The following is a 15,857-nucleotide window of genomic DNA, read 5'->3' on the forward strand; positions in this document are numbered from 1 at the left end:
ACCAAGGGGGAAATCCTGAAAATGCTCTCCCTAAACTTTTCTGTTCAGTCTGAAGCAAAAGTAAAAGCAGAGGGAATGCAGAGCTCATTGAGGAACTTACTGGATTTTCCTGAATATGGTTTGAGGACTGTTTTCTCTTAATCCACTATATTACTGATTTAACCAGCCCAGGCTGTATCCAGAAGTTGGGAGGGAACAGCTCCAGCAAGCTCTGCCCTACTCAGACAACCTCCAGGAGGACATGGTGCTCTAAGCACCGCTGTTGCTTCAGAAGGATGCTGCCAAGCAGGAGTGTGTCCAGAAGGCAGCCAGGATGGTGACAGGATGAGTCACAGGAAGAGAGAGGGATGCTTAGCCTGGAGGAAAGGAGACTTCACATCCCAACGAGGAAACGCTGGGAGGGCTATTTATTATGGGCTATAGTCGAACACAAGGACCGACGGTCAAAGACCCCAAGAAGCAGTTTTTGTCTCTATTATTAGAATTATTTTTAAAAATGGAATGAGTTTTTCATGAGATGAGGTCTCCGTTACTGAAGGCATCTAGACAAAAGATGAAGGATTACTCGGGGTCAGTATAAGAGAATCGGTAGCATCTAAGGAACAGCGATGGCTTTGTTTTTTATCCCTGTGCCCAGGACAGTGTCTAACCAGGGGCTTAATCAATGATCCGTATGCAATGGAAAGAGCACAGGCTCTGTGGTCAGAGGCCTCTGACGTTTACTGCCTATAGGACTTTGGGCAAATTACTTAAACTCCCTTGGCCTCAGTTTTCTCATCAGTCAAATGACAAGGTTTGGTGATGGCCTCTAAGGTTCTGTCCACCAGCTCTGGGCTGATGAGCCTATGAATTGGGTTGAACAGAAGACTGGAAGAGATCAGACTCTAAGAGTCTATACTCCTTTTGTGTAAGAAGTATGTTAGAAATAAGACAGCTTCAGGGTTGGCAACCCTTCTTCCAGGCAGAGAGGAGTTAGCTGCCAACCCTTGGAGAGGGGGCATGAAGTAGTGGCTGGGGACAAAGCTGTGTTTAGATCCCATTTCTGACAGTAGCCACGAGACTGTTATAGCTCCTCTTAAGGTAGCCTAGTCTAAGAATATAGTGTACTGGGCAGGATTAAGAAAATAATTTCCTTGCGAAAATACCTTGAATCCTAATTAAATATTCTCAGGAACACAGAACCAGAGAATAATATTCCTTGGGTTTCTTTTGCCCCCACATAATGTGCCCACATGGAATTCCTAATTCCATGCATGTGCCACGGTGTAGAGAGTTTTCCCATTTGTTCTCCCGGCTTTACTTATTTTGGATTTGAAAATGTTGTCATGGGAGTCATGCTTTTTAAGGCAAGTGCTACCTACATTGGGGGGCCTGAGACCATGGAGTCTGGCCTTTGTTTCTAAGCAGCTTCTCTGGGTGGATAGCCACAGTCCCCCAGGAGTGACTGGTGCCTCTGCAGAGACACTGCCCTTGGCTTAAATGGCTTCAACTAAGGCAACTGCTAAAAAGATCCCTGAGCTCTTGCTGTTCCTTCAAGGACAATACTTAAGTCTGGCATGAAGAACCAAGGCCACACTGGGAAGTGCTTTATCCCCAATGTCAAGGAAAGAACTTGGATCAGGAGGCTGAGGACATGTTCAAACTGCATTCTTGCTACTGACCTGTGTAACCTTGTGAAAATCACCTTACACCTGTAGGCTGCCATTTTCTCAGCAGACCACCTTTGGCGTAGGTGATCTTGTGGGGCCCTCCCAGCTCTAAATTCTGGAATCAGATGTTGCTTTTCTCTAGGGACTCCAGGCTTGAGCTAAAGAGGTGCCCACCTGCACAGTGGAAGGAGAGTCCTCCTCCTGGAGCGCGCTAGAGCAATGAGGTTCCTTATCCCTGTGTGTGAATGAATGTTGAAGATGCTCCTCCCCATGGTATTGGGGGGTAGCAGAAGGAGGATCCGACTCAGTTATAGCAGCATAAATCTACAGCTGTAAGGGACTGTGAAGGCCAGTTAGTCTGATTCCCTCAGTTAACCAAGGGGGAACCGAGACCCAGAGAACTGAAGGTATTTGGCCCAGGCACAAAGGTACAGATGAGCCTATGCCCTTGGGGAAAGGACTCCAAGTGTCCTTTCCACTGTGCAAAGCCCTGCAATAAGGACAGTTGGAGACTTGGCAACCAATGACATTGATCAGGTGCCACAAACAGGAGAGCGGGAGACTGGGCGACCAACAGCATTGATCAGGTGCCCAAACAGGAGAGCGGGAGACTAGGCGACCAACAGCATTGATCAGGTGCCCAAACAGGAGAGAGGGAGACTGGGCAACCAACAGCATTGATCAGGTGCCCAAACAGGAGAGCAGGAGACTGGGTGACCAACAGCATTGATCAGGTGCCCAAACAGGAGTAAGCCGAGCAGAGGGAAATGAATGCCCAGAAAGCGATAGCCCCACAACACAGGATTTCCTTAAATACAGCACACACCATCAGCTGGTGATAGTTGCAGCACACCCTTAGGAAAAAACCAGCTGCTTTCTGATGTCAGTAATTCTATTGGGACACAGGAGTGAGAGTAATCAAAGGAGTCAAACCAGTTTACTGTTTCCCAGCACATAATATTAATACCCTGAGATACTCTATTTCCCACCTCCGTGGTCCTCCATACACCAGCAACGTACCTCACCTCCAACATGTGGCTGTACTGACCCTTATCCTCCCAGCCTCTCCTCTCCACTGACTATGGACACTCTTTTTATCTGAATACATCACCCCTGAAGAGTGTAGGCTCTTTATAAGGAATGACTGTTTTCTTTCTGCATCCTTAGTGTTTGGCTTAATGAATGTTTGCTAAACTGTCCTATAAAGTATAGAACCTAGCCATCTCCTTTTTCAGTTAAAACTCCCTCCTCCCCCAACCTGGCTACAGGGCAGGGATTTCAAACCCAGAAGGGGCCTCGGAGGTCACTGAGTCAAATCCCTTCATTTTACAAGTGAGGCTACTGATGTCCAGAGGATTCCCCAGACAGTGAGCAGCAGAGCCAGGATGGAAGCCAGCCCTGCGTCTCCAGATTCAGAACTCCTTTTACTGTTCCACCTGGCCTCCGTAAGTCCTATCGGGAGCCAACTCGGCCAGGAAAGGGAGAGGATTGCCCGTGAATTCATTGGCGGTGCTGGACAGCTCTTCCTTTGGGCGCTGGGAAGCCATGGTGATGAAGCCCAGTGCTGGAGGTGACCAAGCAGAGCCTGAACAAGCCTAGTCGGGGATGGTGACGAGAGACGGGACAGACTGATCAGGGACGCCCCTTCTCATACAGATTTCTACAGAGGCAATGAATTACCAGGACACACATAATGAAAAGTAAAATCTTGCAAGCACAGTACCCAAATACCGAAGCTTGTGTTCTTCACTTGAAAAAGAGACTTGTCTTAATCCTTCACAGCCCCCTAGTAAAAACATTTACCCAATACCTACCAGGTGGCAAGCATGGGACGAGGTTCTGGGCAGACAGACAAAAGGGAACCTGGGGTTCTGGCCCTTAAAACCTGGCACACACGGTGTGCCTTAAAGTGCAAAGCACTTTGCAAATGTTACTTCATTTGATCCACACAACGACCCTGGGAGGTGGGAGCTATTGTCTCCATTTTAGAGATAAGGAAATACATATGACTGAGGGAGGTTCTTACATCCTGACACGGAAATCTATGTTCACAGATAAGTAGATACAGGCAGATACAAAGAAAATGTTTGGTGATGGGTGGCCGGGGATGGTACAGAGAGGGATAATTGAGATCAGGAAAGGGCTCATCAAAGAGGTGCCACTTGAACTGGCCATGGGAGGGAGTGAGGAGTTCTAAAAGGAAAAGATGAGAAAGCACCGAAGGACGTCCTGTGCAAAGGTGTGGAGGTGGGAGATGATCGTCATCTATGTAATTATACATGGAGCATTTGGCAAACTTAAAAGCACTACATAGAAGGCTATTATTACTGCTGCTGCTCTGGTGTGCTGCCATTTCCATATTAAAAACTGGCTGTTCTGCCATGTTCCCAGACTCCTCCTTCACTACCATGAGGTTGTCCATCTAGAAGGAGTAACTGATTCACCTGGAGCTCTCTCCCTCGTCCAAACATCACTCCTCCCCAAAACTGCCAAATCAACATGAGTCAATGACCACATTCCAGAAGCCCATGCGGGGCATTTTAATTACACAAATCAGAAAAATTAACATTCCCTTTCCATTGCTACCACCCACCCACTCACCCAATAAAACAGTAGAAAACTTGGCTCCCCATCAAGACAGCTAGAAGAGAACACAACGAATGCATTCCATCAGGGGGGCAGAGAGGAGAAGGAAAGGCAGTTTGGAGAGAAGGTGGGTGGGCATTTTTTTAATGTATACAGTACCCACTCCACTGGTGCTAAGACACCAAATGAAAGGGGTGTTGCTGAGATGTCAGGGGAAGCTTCACTGAGAAAAGAACGCGTTTCAACTCCATCAACCAAAGCCCCAAAATCAGGTCCTCTTCCCATCAGTGTGCAGGGTTACATGGGGGGACGGGGACAGGGTCCTTTCCAGAAACACTAGAAGAGGACCTTTTGGGGGAAAGCACCACCCTTCTCCCAGCCACGGACAGACGACGCTCCTGAGGTGTAAGGCAGCAGGAATAAATGGCATTTTCTAGATTTTCCAGAGGAAAATAAGGAGAGGAGCCTAACTCTTTGGGCCCCTTTTCCCCATCCCCCTATGGATGCCCTCTATCCTGTAGTGTTAAAGCTATCATGCTGGGGCTAGACAAGGCAGAGGCCTTCTCCACGTGGGAACAGACTCTTGTCCACTATCTTTACAACATGCCAAGGCCTCTTTATCTCCCAATTCTCAGCACTAACATTTAGCAGCATCTCTCTAATATGGTTTGTTCTAAAAAAATAACTAAAGCATTTGTTTACTCTAACAGGATCCAAAATTTAGAGTTTGAAGGGTCCTTAGAGCTCATCCCATCTGACCCCCTCATTTTACAGATGAGGAAACTGAGGCAGATGTTAAGTGACTTGTCCAGGGTCACACAGATAAGAAGTATCTCTCTGCAGGAAGGAGGTTTGAACTTGGATATTCCTAACTCTAAGGCCAGTGCTCTGTCCACTATCCATACTGCCTCTAGTGAAGTCCCTGCAGTTTTTTTTTTTTTGTTATGTTTTTTACTGTTTAAATATTTGAGATGTGGTCTTCAGCACTTGAGATGATGTGTGGCACTCTGTGTGAGATGCTGAGGGGCCTAGCCTTCCTTGAAAGGAAAGGAGGTGTGTGTCACAGGGGCAAACTCAAATCTGCACATGGACAACTCAGTACTACTCGGTCCCTGGGGTCTGAATGGATTCTATTCATTCCAACTTAAGAAGATAGGGACAGCCATCTCTACCCTTAGCTATGGGTATCTTGGGAAAGGGGAGAGCTGAGTAGCAATGGAGGAGAAATGGGTCCTTATGCCTTTCTTCTTAGAAGGCATGAAAAAAATCTTCTGGAGCTGGAGGAGGATGAGACAGCATTCACATCCCCAAGGAAGAAAAGGGAAGTGACACCAACCAGAATCCCAGAATCTGACAGACCCAATGGGAATTGCTGGCTTTGGCTAGAGGGGTGAAGACAGAGGCAGAGCTTCTGTGATCAAGATGGCGCCATGTCCTTGGAGGCCTCCAGGTCTCAGGTTGTGGCTTGGCAGCCCTCTGGGGCACCATCCCACCACCTTCTATCACTACCTCCCAGAGGGTCCATGATGGAACACCACAGCCCACTCCAAACGAGTTACAAGTTAGAAAAGTCGTCCGGGACTTGGCACCGGGATGGCCTGCTCTCTTTTAGGGGGTCCAGACAAATGTCAAGTCTGTTTTTGGAAACCCTTTCCTAAGTGGAAGCGGGCCCTACTTTTTGGTCACCTCTCTGTACAGATTCCTTTTGGCATCCACTCCCTGGGATAACCAAGGAAGGTGCTTCAAGTGATCTCGATTAGCGCCTAATTTGAACACAGCACCGATACTATACACACAATTTAATGACCCACATCCTCCTGTTCTTCCATGCTACAGGCTTGTCAAGCTTTCTTCACTCCCACAGACGCCATCTTGTTGGAAAACAGTGAGTAAACGTATGGCCAGATTTTGTTGGTCTCTGTCCCGGAGAAAGAGTGGAGAATACCTCGGGTCCTGCAAGATAAACAAGGGCACATTTAGGCTTTCTTTCAGAAATGGCACTGTTCCACCTCCCTCCTCTGGCTGACGGGAAGGAGCACCATGGGTAAGAAAGGCTGATGAGTGAGGAGTTTGGTTGGTTTTGCTGAACTGTTCTGGGGGTTTTACCAACACGTGTTCCAAGGTAAGGCTCTCTAGGAAGGGAAGGGGAGGAGGTTTTTGATAGGAAAGTAAGAAGCATAAAGACATTTTGAAAAGAAAATGATATCACTGTACAGCTCAGGTCATTAGGATAGAAGAGCCCAACACACATAAGGCTGCTATGTTGGCCAAGCGCCCTTAAGGTCACCTGATAAAATTCAACACAGGGATGTGCCGTCTTTACTACACACCAGGCGTCATGCTTGCACTGGGGACACAGAACCAGTCAGTCCCTGCTGCCTTTCATCTGTTTGGGCATTCATTCAACAACCAAACATCAGTGAAGATGCTTTTATTAAGCACCACATCTGGGCCAGGCACTGGGCTGGATGTTGGTCTGAATACAAAGACAACAGCAAAGCAGTCTCTGAGTCCAAGGGCTTTCTATTACAGACCTGGGTTCAAATCCTGACTGCTACTTAACTAGCAATCTGACCACAGATAAATCACTTAATCTCTAAGTATCTTAATCCCCTCATTTGTAAAATTAGGGAATGGGATTGTATGAGGATAATAGAATCCATGATCCTAAGTAAATACCGAGGAGAGGTGAGGGGAGCAGGACCAGACCTCTGATTTCACTAATATATAAGGACATTCTGGATAAGGGAGCCGCCTCCAAATCCAGAACCTTCTAGAAAGCCCTGGAGTGAGGCCCACCCAATGACCCTTATTCCATTCCCTAAAGACACATGGGGTCCAGAAGTCCATTCTTCCTCCTTCACTGAGACCCTGAACTGGCAGCATCCAGTTATGGGCGGAGAGAGCGCTCCCACCATTCAGGGCACTGGGAACTCTTCCCCTTTAAAAATGAAGCAGATTTCTGAGATACCTTGATTCTGTGACTAAGGAGGGAGAGCTGGAGGGCTGCTGGAAACCCACCACCCCGTCACTTCAGGAGAAGATGGAAACACAACTAGTTTTTAACCTAAAGATAGGGATAAGACAGAGTCTGTCTTGACTTAACAGCCCCAGGAAAGCTCAAAAAAGAACCTCTGTTGTCATTCAGTCATGCCTCACTCTTCTCATCCATATCTGGGGTTTTCCTGGCAGAGATACTGGAAGGGTTCGCATTTCCTTCTCCAGATCATTTTGTAGACAAGGAAACTGAGGCAAACAGGGTTAAGTGACTTGCCCAGGGTCACATGGCTAGTAAGTGTCTGAGGTCACATTTGAACTCAGGTCTCCTGACTCTAGGCCCAAGGCTCTATGCACTATGGCACCACCTCGCTGTCAAACTCCATAGCTACCTTGTATTTTATTAACCTTTCCCGCTACACAAGGTTTTGAATACTCTGAATTACAAAGAAAAGTGTAGGTTGGTAGTGATGAGGCTTAGGAGACAGGAGAGCTAGAAATGAATATAAAATTAGCTTGTTTGTTTTATCTATTTCTCTGCATATGTGTTTTAATTCTGGACTTTAAGAAATCAAAAGGGAATATGTCCGAAGAGCCAGAAGGCTGAACTTGGAGTCAAGAAAATCCGAGACTCAAATCCTGCCTAGTAAACCTGTGGTCTTGGGCAAGTCTGATGTCTCTGAACCTCATATCCTCCCCTGCAGAAATCAGCCACCTTCTGTCTGGTTCAGCCCTCCCCCCCGTTGCACACAAGAGGAAACTGAGGACCAGAGAGCTGAAATGACATGCCCAAGGTCACTGAGGCAGGAAAGGCAGCCACACCCGGACCCGAATTCAGGTTCCCTCATTCTAAGCCCACTGCTTCTAGAAAGCTCTTCACAAACCCTGATGAATTAAATGAAGGTCAGGTATTACTGTCATTGTTTTTAAGTTACCATTTTCTTGCCTGGCAATTCAATTCAATAAACATTTATAGAGCGCCTACTATGTGCAAGGTGCCTACTATGTGTCGGGCGCCTACTACATGCTGGGCACCTACTATGTGCCAGGTGCCTACTATGTGCCAGTCGCTTGCTCAGTGCCAAGCAAGGCATTTGTCCAACTTGCAGCTCCCCTGATCGGACATCTTGCTTCGTACTTCCCAGAGCTCACTCTCTGGGAGGAGACGGGGATGCTTAGGAACAGAAACACTCACTTGTATAATTCTATAACAGGTTTTGCAACCTCCTTGTACTGTCTCAGCTTGGCAGCAACGGCCTCCGGTTTGTCATCCTCTTGCTGGATCAGCGGCTCTCCGGTGACATCATCGACCCCCTGGAAATGCAAGGACAAACAGATTCAAGGGGCCCAGCTCAGCCCGGTGCCTGCAGGAGGACGGCATCGCCCTCCATGACACGCACTGATGAGAGCACCTGGGCCTCAGAAATAAAGGGAGGGGCAGAAGGGAGCTGGCCATCAGTGCTGATGCACCTCGGGCTCCTGACATCTGGATAGACAGGACTTTTGGTTCATGGTTCAGCATAACCAAGGCAGTGCCTGCCAGAAACTCTCTGCCTTGGGAGCCATGTTTTAGGAAGGTACCAGTAAGGGTGGGGAGCCACCAGGAGAAGGGCAACTTTCAATTCATTCCATAAACAAGCACTAAGTGCCAACCATATCCCAGAGGCTCTGCTATGTGTAGGGAAGACAGAGATAAAAACAAAACAAACCTGCCCTCAAGGAACTTACATTTTACTGGTGGGAAATGGTGAAGCCAGATAGGCTTTGCTGTATGAAGACCAGAAACAGAAGAAGGATTTGGGGATATTTAGCCCAGGGAAGGAGAGCTAGGGCGGTATGGGGGGGGGGCACAAAATGAAAGCTGTCCTTCAGAAGGCTTGCCAACAGACTGAGGGATGCGCTTGCCCCCCCCCCCCCAGGGCAGAATTAGAAGCAATGAGTGTATGATGGAGATTTAGGCTGGACAGCTTGGTAACCCCTGGAACTGTCCCAAGGCATGATGGCTGCCTCAGTAGAGGGACATCTTCCAGCACCGGCTGGGTGGCCACTCACTAGGGATGTGGTGCATTTTTTCTCCTGTAACTCAGTGTATCCAAAACCTTGCAAAACTGGAAGGGTCACCCAGAGACTCTCAGTGACCCAGTGGGTAGCATGTTGGACTCTCGGCAGGAAGACCTGAGTGTGAATCCTCCTCAGGCACCCACACACCATCTTTCTGCTTAGTAGAAACTGCATTTTTGTCTCCTAGTTTACATCTAGCAAAAATGTTGAGATAAATAAGATTCCATTTTTCCAAAAGCAGGAACTGGTTTTAGTCACTGGACAAGGTTCTCATATTAAAAACATAACATCAACAATGATTTAAAAAATAAAAACAGCTAGCGTTTTTATATATTTGCCTACTCTCAGACTCTGTGCTAATTTAACCCTCAGCAAAAATCTCATTTGATCCTCACAACAACCATGGGAGGTAGATACTACTGACATGCTAATTTTACAGTTGGGGAAACTGAGATGAAGTGTAGTTAAATGACCCACCCAAGGCCACCCAGCTACTCAGTGTCTGAGGCCAGAGGTAAACTCAAGCTTTTTTGACTCCAGGCATAGTGCTCTAGCCACTGTACCATCCAGCTGACAAGTTAAATTCCTATTTATATTATTATTTTATATTCATTCCTAAAATCTGCATGATTCTTAGGACCCTACTTCTCCCTTCCCCTACTGCCGAAGAGGAAGGAGGTCTCAAAGGACCAGGGGTCGTTCTATCTTTTGTGCAATTTTTTTGGTCACAATGGCCAAATAATTAACCAGCAAGTGATGGACCCTCCTCATCTGCTGCCACGGCCATCTTCAGGGCCTCCCCAGAATAGGAGAGCTATCCTGAGCCTGAGCTCCGCTGGCAGAGGCCACAGGATGAAATCACAGAGTAACATTTTATAGAGAAAAAGGCATTTAAAATCAATTTTAAGTCATATTCCTGCCCCCTCCCTCATCTCCAACACTGACCAAGAAAGATAGAGTTCCTTGATTCCCCTATGCTGGGCAAAAATTCTGGGAGCATTTCCATGTAATGTTGGGCCAAAGAGAAAGAGGAAATCCAATTCAGGGCTTTTGGTAATTGAATAAAGAATCGGGTCCGTGAATCCTCTCAGCAGTGATCCGTCATTTTGAGGAACACAAGGACATTTCGAGTTGGACAGCAGAAGTCCAATCCAGACAAGCTGGTGATGAAACCATTCCTAACTGCCCACAGAGATGGCACTCTGGTCTTCTGCATCAGTGACAAAGAAGGACCAAGAACACTCAAGGATGCTGGAATTCTCCTTTCAGCCATAAAGTCTTAATCTTTCAGGATGGAACAGAGGAGACCAAGGGAGGAGGCAGGGCATGCCTGGAGATTTCATCATCCACTGTGGTCAGCGAAAAAGGGCCAGCCACGATGTGGGGCAAGGAGAGGAAGCCGTGAACGACCAGAAAGAAGAAAAGTGGTGTCAGGGAGGTCTCTTCAAAGATGGGGCCACTCCAACTTTTACAGGAGAAAAGAGAAGATTCACTGAGGATGCCTGTCTGGCAGGGCTCAGGGGGAATGATGCAGAAACTCTTTAGAAGGGAAATAAGCCCCCCAAACACTCAAGTTTTAGGGAGAATCATGACCTGGTAGATGAAAGGAAATCTAGGAATAAAAATTGCAGAGAAGAAACACGTTGCAAATGTTACCAAGGAAAGCAAACTTTAGAGGGAAATAAAACACACCAAAAAAATAAGGTCAATTAGACTGAAGAGGACTCCAAAAAGATAGAATGGCAGTATTATATAACAATAATAATACTTTTGTCAAAGAGAGACAGAGAGAGTGAGAAAGACAGAGAGAGAGAAGGAGAGAGGAGACAGAGAGACAGTTAAGAGACAGGGAGAAAGAAGGAAGAAGGGAGGGAGGAAGGGAGGGAGGGAGAGAGAGACAGAGAGAGAGATACAGAGAGAGACAGAGACAGAGAGTGACAGAGAGAGAGACAGAGAGAAGGAGAGAGGAGACAGAGAGAGAAAGAGAGAGACAGAAAGAGAAGGAGAAAGAGGGAAAGGGAGAGGGAGGGAGAGAGAGACAGACAGAGACAGAGAGAGGGAGGAGAAAGAGGGAAAGGAAGGGAGAGGGAGGGAGACAGAGACAGACAGAGAGACAGAGAGAATGCCAAAGAGAATATGGTAACGGCCATAAAAGGGACATAAGAGCAAAGGAGGATAAGCCTCCATCCTATGTTTTGTTGTTGTCTGGTTATTTTCCATTGTATCTGACTCTCCATGACCCCATTTGGGGTTTTCTTGGCAAAGAGTGGTTCACCATTTCCTTCTCCAACTCATTTTGCAGATGAAGAAACAGAGTTGACTTGCCCAAGGTCTCTCAGTTAGAAGTGTCTGAGGCTGGATTTGAACTCAGGAATAAGAGGCTTCCAACTCCAGGCTTGGCTTTATCTTGGCCACTATCTGCCCCTCTCCCAAAGCAGCTCTGTGTACCCAACTGATTGATTCTAATGCTAATCATTCAATAAACACAGAGTGTCTACAGCCATTATGCTAAGTGCTGGGGATACAAAAAAGGGTCCAGAGAAAGTCCCTGCCCACAAGGAGCTTATGACTGATTGATCTAATTTGTATTTCAAGAGACAGATGCCAGGTCAGGCTAAATTGCTGCTACTTGGAAGAATCTTTCAGGCCATGTGGTGCCACATGAGAAGCAGACTCTGGAGTCAGAAGATCTGGGTCCAACACCCATGTGATCTGGGGCAAATCCATTACCTGTTTTGAGGCTCAGTTTCTCCACCTGTAAAATGAGAGGTGTGGACTGGACAGCCACCTCCCTGCTCACCACGGCCTCAGTCTCCTCTTCTGTACAATGTCAAGGTTGGCTCTCGCCCAGTGAGCCCCTGAAGCACAGACAGCAAGCACCTGCCGCCCTTACCTGTATTTGAGGGGGGTTGAACTCCATGTTGTAGACCCTCCCACTCGGAGGATGAATCCACCTGCGGCTCAGGCGGTCTTTGAGCGTTTCGAATGGAATGTTCAAGCTGATCACGAGGTCAGGCTGGCAGATCTTGTCCAAGGCTTCGGCCTGCGTTAACGTCCGAGGAAAGCCTACACACAAAAGCCAGACACCAAAATAGGGAGAATACGCCTTGATCTGGCCTCTACTGCGTCCCAGGCACTGTGCTAAGTGAGCACTGGCAAATACTGTACTTAATCCTTGTAAAACTTTGTGATGTAAGCACTGCCACTGCCCCCATTTTACAGATGAAAAACCAAGGCAGACAGAAGTGAAATGACTTGGTCACAGAGCCAGTAAATGTCTGAGGCTAGATTTGAACTCAAGTCCTCTCCACTTCGGGCCACATCCAGTCTAAGACAGTTCCTGTCCCCAAGGAGCTTACCTCAGTTATCAAAAATCAACTCTTTAAAGGAATTTCAAAATATCTAAGCCTAAGATGGTCAGAATCTTTCAGCAATGGAATGGTTTCTGTTTTTCTAACTGTGGAAGCAGAAATTTCAAGTCTCTCTTTGTCTTGAAGCAAGATTTCCTTGTTTAGAGGGAGACCCTTCTGAGTGGTGGGGAAAGGGCAGGGGCTCTCTTGAATCTGTTTACATTTCAGCTTCGTGCTTTCTGGATTCCACCTTTGGGTCAAAATGACTAAATATTCCATTCTGGAGGGACTCACCCGGTTTAACTCTGGACGAGAAGCCTGTCTCCTCCCCCCTCCCCCAGCTCTTCCACTCCCTCATCCAAACATCACCCCCCCCCAAATTCTAATAGTGACTGTATGACTCTTGTTTATTTTGTAATATTCCTCACCCCAGGTCCCTCTGTCACCATGGAAACTGGATTCCAGCTCTATGGATACATTTCATTAATGCACCTTAAATCTTACTTAGGAAACCAGCTAGAGTGGGGTTTCTGGAGCAAAAGTACACAAAGTGAGACCTACTCATCTATGAGAAAGGAAGGGGAGATGTCTCCTCCCCAGGTCACCAATTAAAAAGTCCTTGAATCCCAGAACCTCAGTCAGAAGGCACATCATCTGCCACTCGATCCAACCAGTACGCCAAAGAGAACTCATCTGGCAACATCCTCACCAGATTGTCCAGGTGTAACATGAAGACCTTCCCTAAGGGAGAATGCAGCACTTCCCCATTCCAGCTCTGGACACAACTCCAAGCCTGAATGGGCCTTTTGTCCAGCTCCTCCCCCTACCCCCTGTAAGGGGAATGTAAATTTGTAAGATCTTCCCTGCCCCTAGGCTAAAGTGCACCAGGAGCCTGGGGAGGGAGGCTTGTTTTTCAGTAGATACTTCTTGATTAGCCAGTGAGTCAGTAAGGTTGTTGCATTCTCTGAGCCAGGAGAAGGCTATATAAGCCCTGATGTGTAGCTTTGTTTTGGGGCTCACTTTGAGAAGTGTTCTGTGATTTGATCAGATGAAACTCTGGGAAGCCATTGCTGAGAGCCCCCAGCGTTGAAAAACCCAGATGTTGATTTGGTATGGATGTAATGGTTGGACAATTTGGAAATTTGTCTACTTGATCTGTTTCTCTGTCTTGATAATTCTGCCTGTATACTCTGAAGTTCGGGGTGCTGACCTTTTTCCCCTGAACTAGGTGAACGATACATATTTGACTGATTAAAATAAGCTTGTTAACCCATTTTGAGTTGCTTTCCTTTATCAAAGCAGATCTAAGAACCTGTGGTGACAGCCACCCTGGGGACGCTGGGGCGCTTGCTGCTACATCCCCCGGTGATCCTGGTTTTACACTCCAGGACCTAGCGGAACAAATCTTCTTCCAATTGGGAAGTCCACCAACATCATCATGTTCTCTCTCCCCTGCCCTCCTCTGGACACAATTCATCTGATCAATGTCCTACTTAAAACGCATAGTCCACAAGTCAATAAACATTTGTTAAGCCTGTCCTATGTACTGGTCCTGTGCTAAGCACCATGATGCCAAGGTGTGGTCTGGCCCGGGAGCACAGGACAGCCACCTCCCTGGTCCTCGACACTACGGCCTCATGTAGCTGAAGCTCCTGTCTTCCTGCTGCCACATCATGCAGCTACAGAGAAAAGCTTCATGCCCCAAGCTGATTCAGTGCCTCAAGAATTACCTTCAGTACTGAAAATGGCCCGATGATGCAATATGGAGAGAGACCAGAAAGGCCAGTGAGTACCAGGCTGATGTCCAGATCTGACAAGACGGCCCATGGACACAGCAGATTTAGTGCCCATTCATCCACTCACTCAGTGAGCAGCTAGGGGCCAGGTGCTGGGGGCACAAATACAAAATGAAAAGTGACTCTACCCTCAAGGAATTTCCATCCTGCTCTGGAGAAACAACAAACCCGGAGATGCGAGAAATATATACGAAGTCAATTTTGTGAGCTGGGAGGGAGCCAAGAAAGGCCTCAGGCCTGCGGTGGGGGTGAGGGTCTCCAGAAAGCCCATGCACAGGCATGGATGGAGACAGGAGATGGCATCTATGGACAGACCAGCTTGCCTCCCTCCCCAGCCTCCCTGGTCCGGCCAAAGTCTTCACATGCCACGTTCAATCTCCTGTGGATGCCCGGGCCCTGCTTATCCCCTTCTCTGACAAATACTCTTATCACTTCTGTATCTTAAAATCACTAATTTCCTTCAAGATTAAGTTCAGATGCTGTCTCTGACAGGAGATATTTTCTGACCTCCCTGCCCCCCAGGACACACACACAATACATATACGCTATGTATGTATATATGTGTGTATGGGTATGTATATGTATACCCACATATGCAAAGTAAGCTCTTTGGGGACACGAACTGCCTTGATCTTTCTTTGTATCTCTACAGCACGACACAGCGTCTGCCACACATAAGGCCTTTTGATCCTGAAAGACTGAAACACAGTGTGAGTGATGGAACACTATGGAATAAACCTAAAAATTCTAAACTAAACAGGTTGAGAACAGCTTTAAATGTCACCTAAGAGAAGGCCCATTTTTACCCTCAAGGTAACGGAGTAACTGAGGGCTGATCTTTAGCTTTTGAACTTTTTTCTCCATATCCCAGAACGCTGACCCGGATCCTCTGCTCTCAGGAGCTGAGATCACTAAATCGTTGGCATTTAAGTCAATAAAAAGTTTGTTGAATTGAATGTCATCTTAGATCCCACTTTTGCCTTTAGAACACCCAATCTCTCACCAACAAAGAGCGGCATGCCATACCCCCGCCTCACCAGTTCTCCCCTAGTCCCTCCTCTCAACACCCAAGGCTGCTACTCTGTTTTGGGTCTTACCCTCTCCTGTCTGGACTACTGAACCACCTAAAGTCTCTCTGCTTCCAGGGGCCTTGGCGGTCTACTGAGCAGTATAAAAAGCAGTAGCTATGGAATCGGCGGTCCTGGGCTCTAATCCTACTTGTCATATATGGGACCATGAGCAAGTCACTTAACCCTGGGGCCTCAGTTTCCTCATTAGCAAAATGAAGGGGGGCAGCTTAGCCGGCCTCTGAGATACCTTCTAACTCTCAATCTCAACCTTGAAACTGTATAAATGCGGCCTCTTGTCAGCAGTATGAAGTCACGTTCAGGTCGCTATTTCCTCACCCACTCAAGTGC

At 47.3% G+C, this 15,857-nt stretch overlaps 1 protein-coding gene across 4 annotated transcripts in view; it reads right to left on the reverse strand.

Moving 5' to 3' along the window:
- Positions 1-4,161: 4,161 nt before the first annotated feature.
- Positions 4,162-15,857, reverse strand: part of LOC138164892 (adenylate kinase 4, mitochondrial) — a 91,080-nt gene continuing 79,384 nt past the window's right edge. For all 4 annotated transcript variants that reach the window (XM_069092835.1, XM_069092834.1, XM_069092833.1 and 1 more), the window contains exons 4-6: positions 12,187-12,359; positions 8,428-8,546; positions 4,162-6,188 (exon numbers count right to left, since the gene is read on the reverse strand). In XM_069092835.1, coding sequence (XP_068948936.1) covers positions 6,077-6,188; positions 8,428-8,546; positions 12,187-12,359 — 404 coding nt within the window. In that variant the 3' untranslated portion in view covers positions 4,162-6,076. The remainder of the gene's footprint in view (positions 6,189-8,427; positions 8,547-12,186; positions 12,360-15,857) is intronic.

Source organism: Petaurus breviceps, unplaced genomic scaffold (genome assembly GCF_028583685.1).
Source record: "Petaurus breviceps papuanus isolate PSGF00001 unplaced genomic scaffold, PetGlider_PUasm1.0 207, whole genome shotgun sequence".
NCBI classification, from domain to species: Eukaryota; Metazoa; Chordata; class Mammalia; order Diprotodontia; family Petauridae; genus Petaurus; species Petaurus breviceps.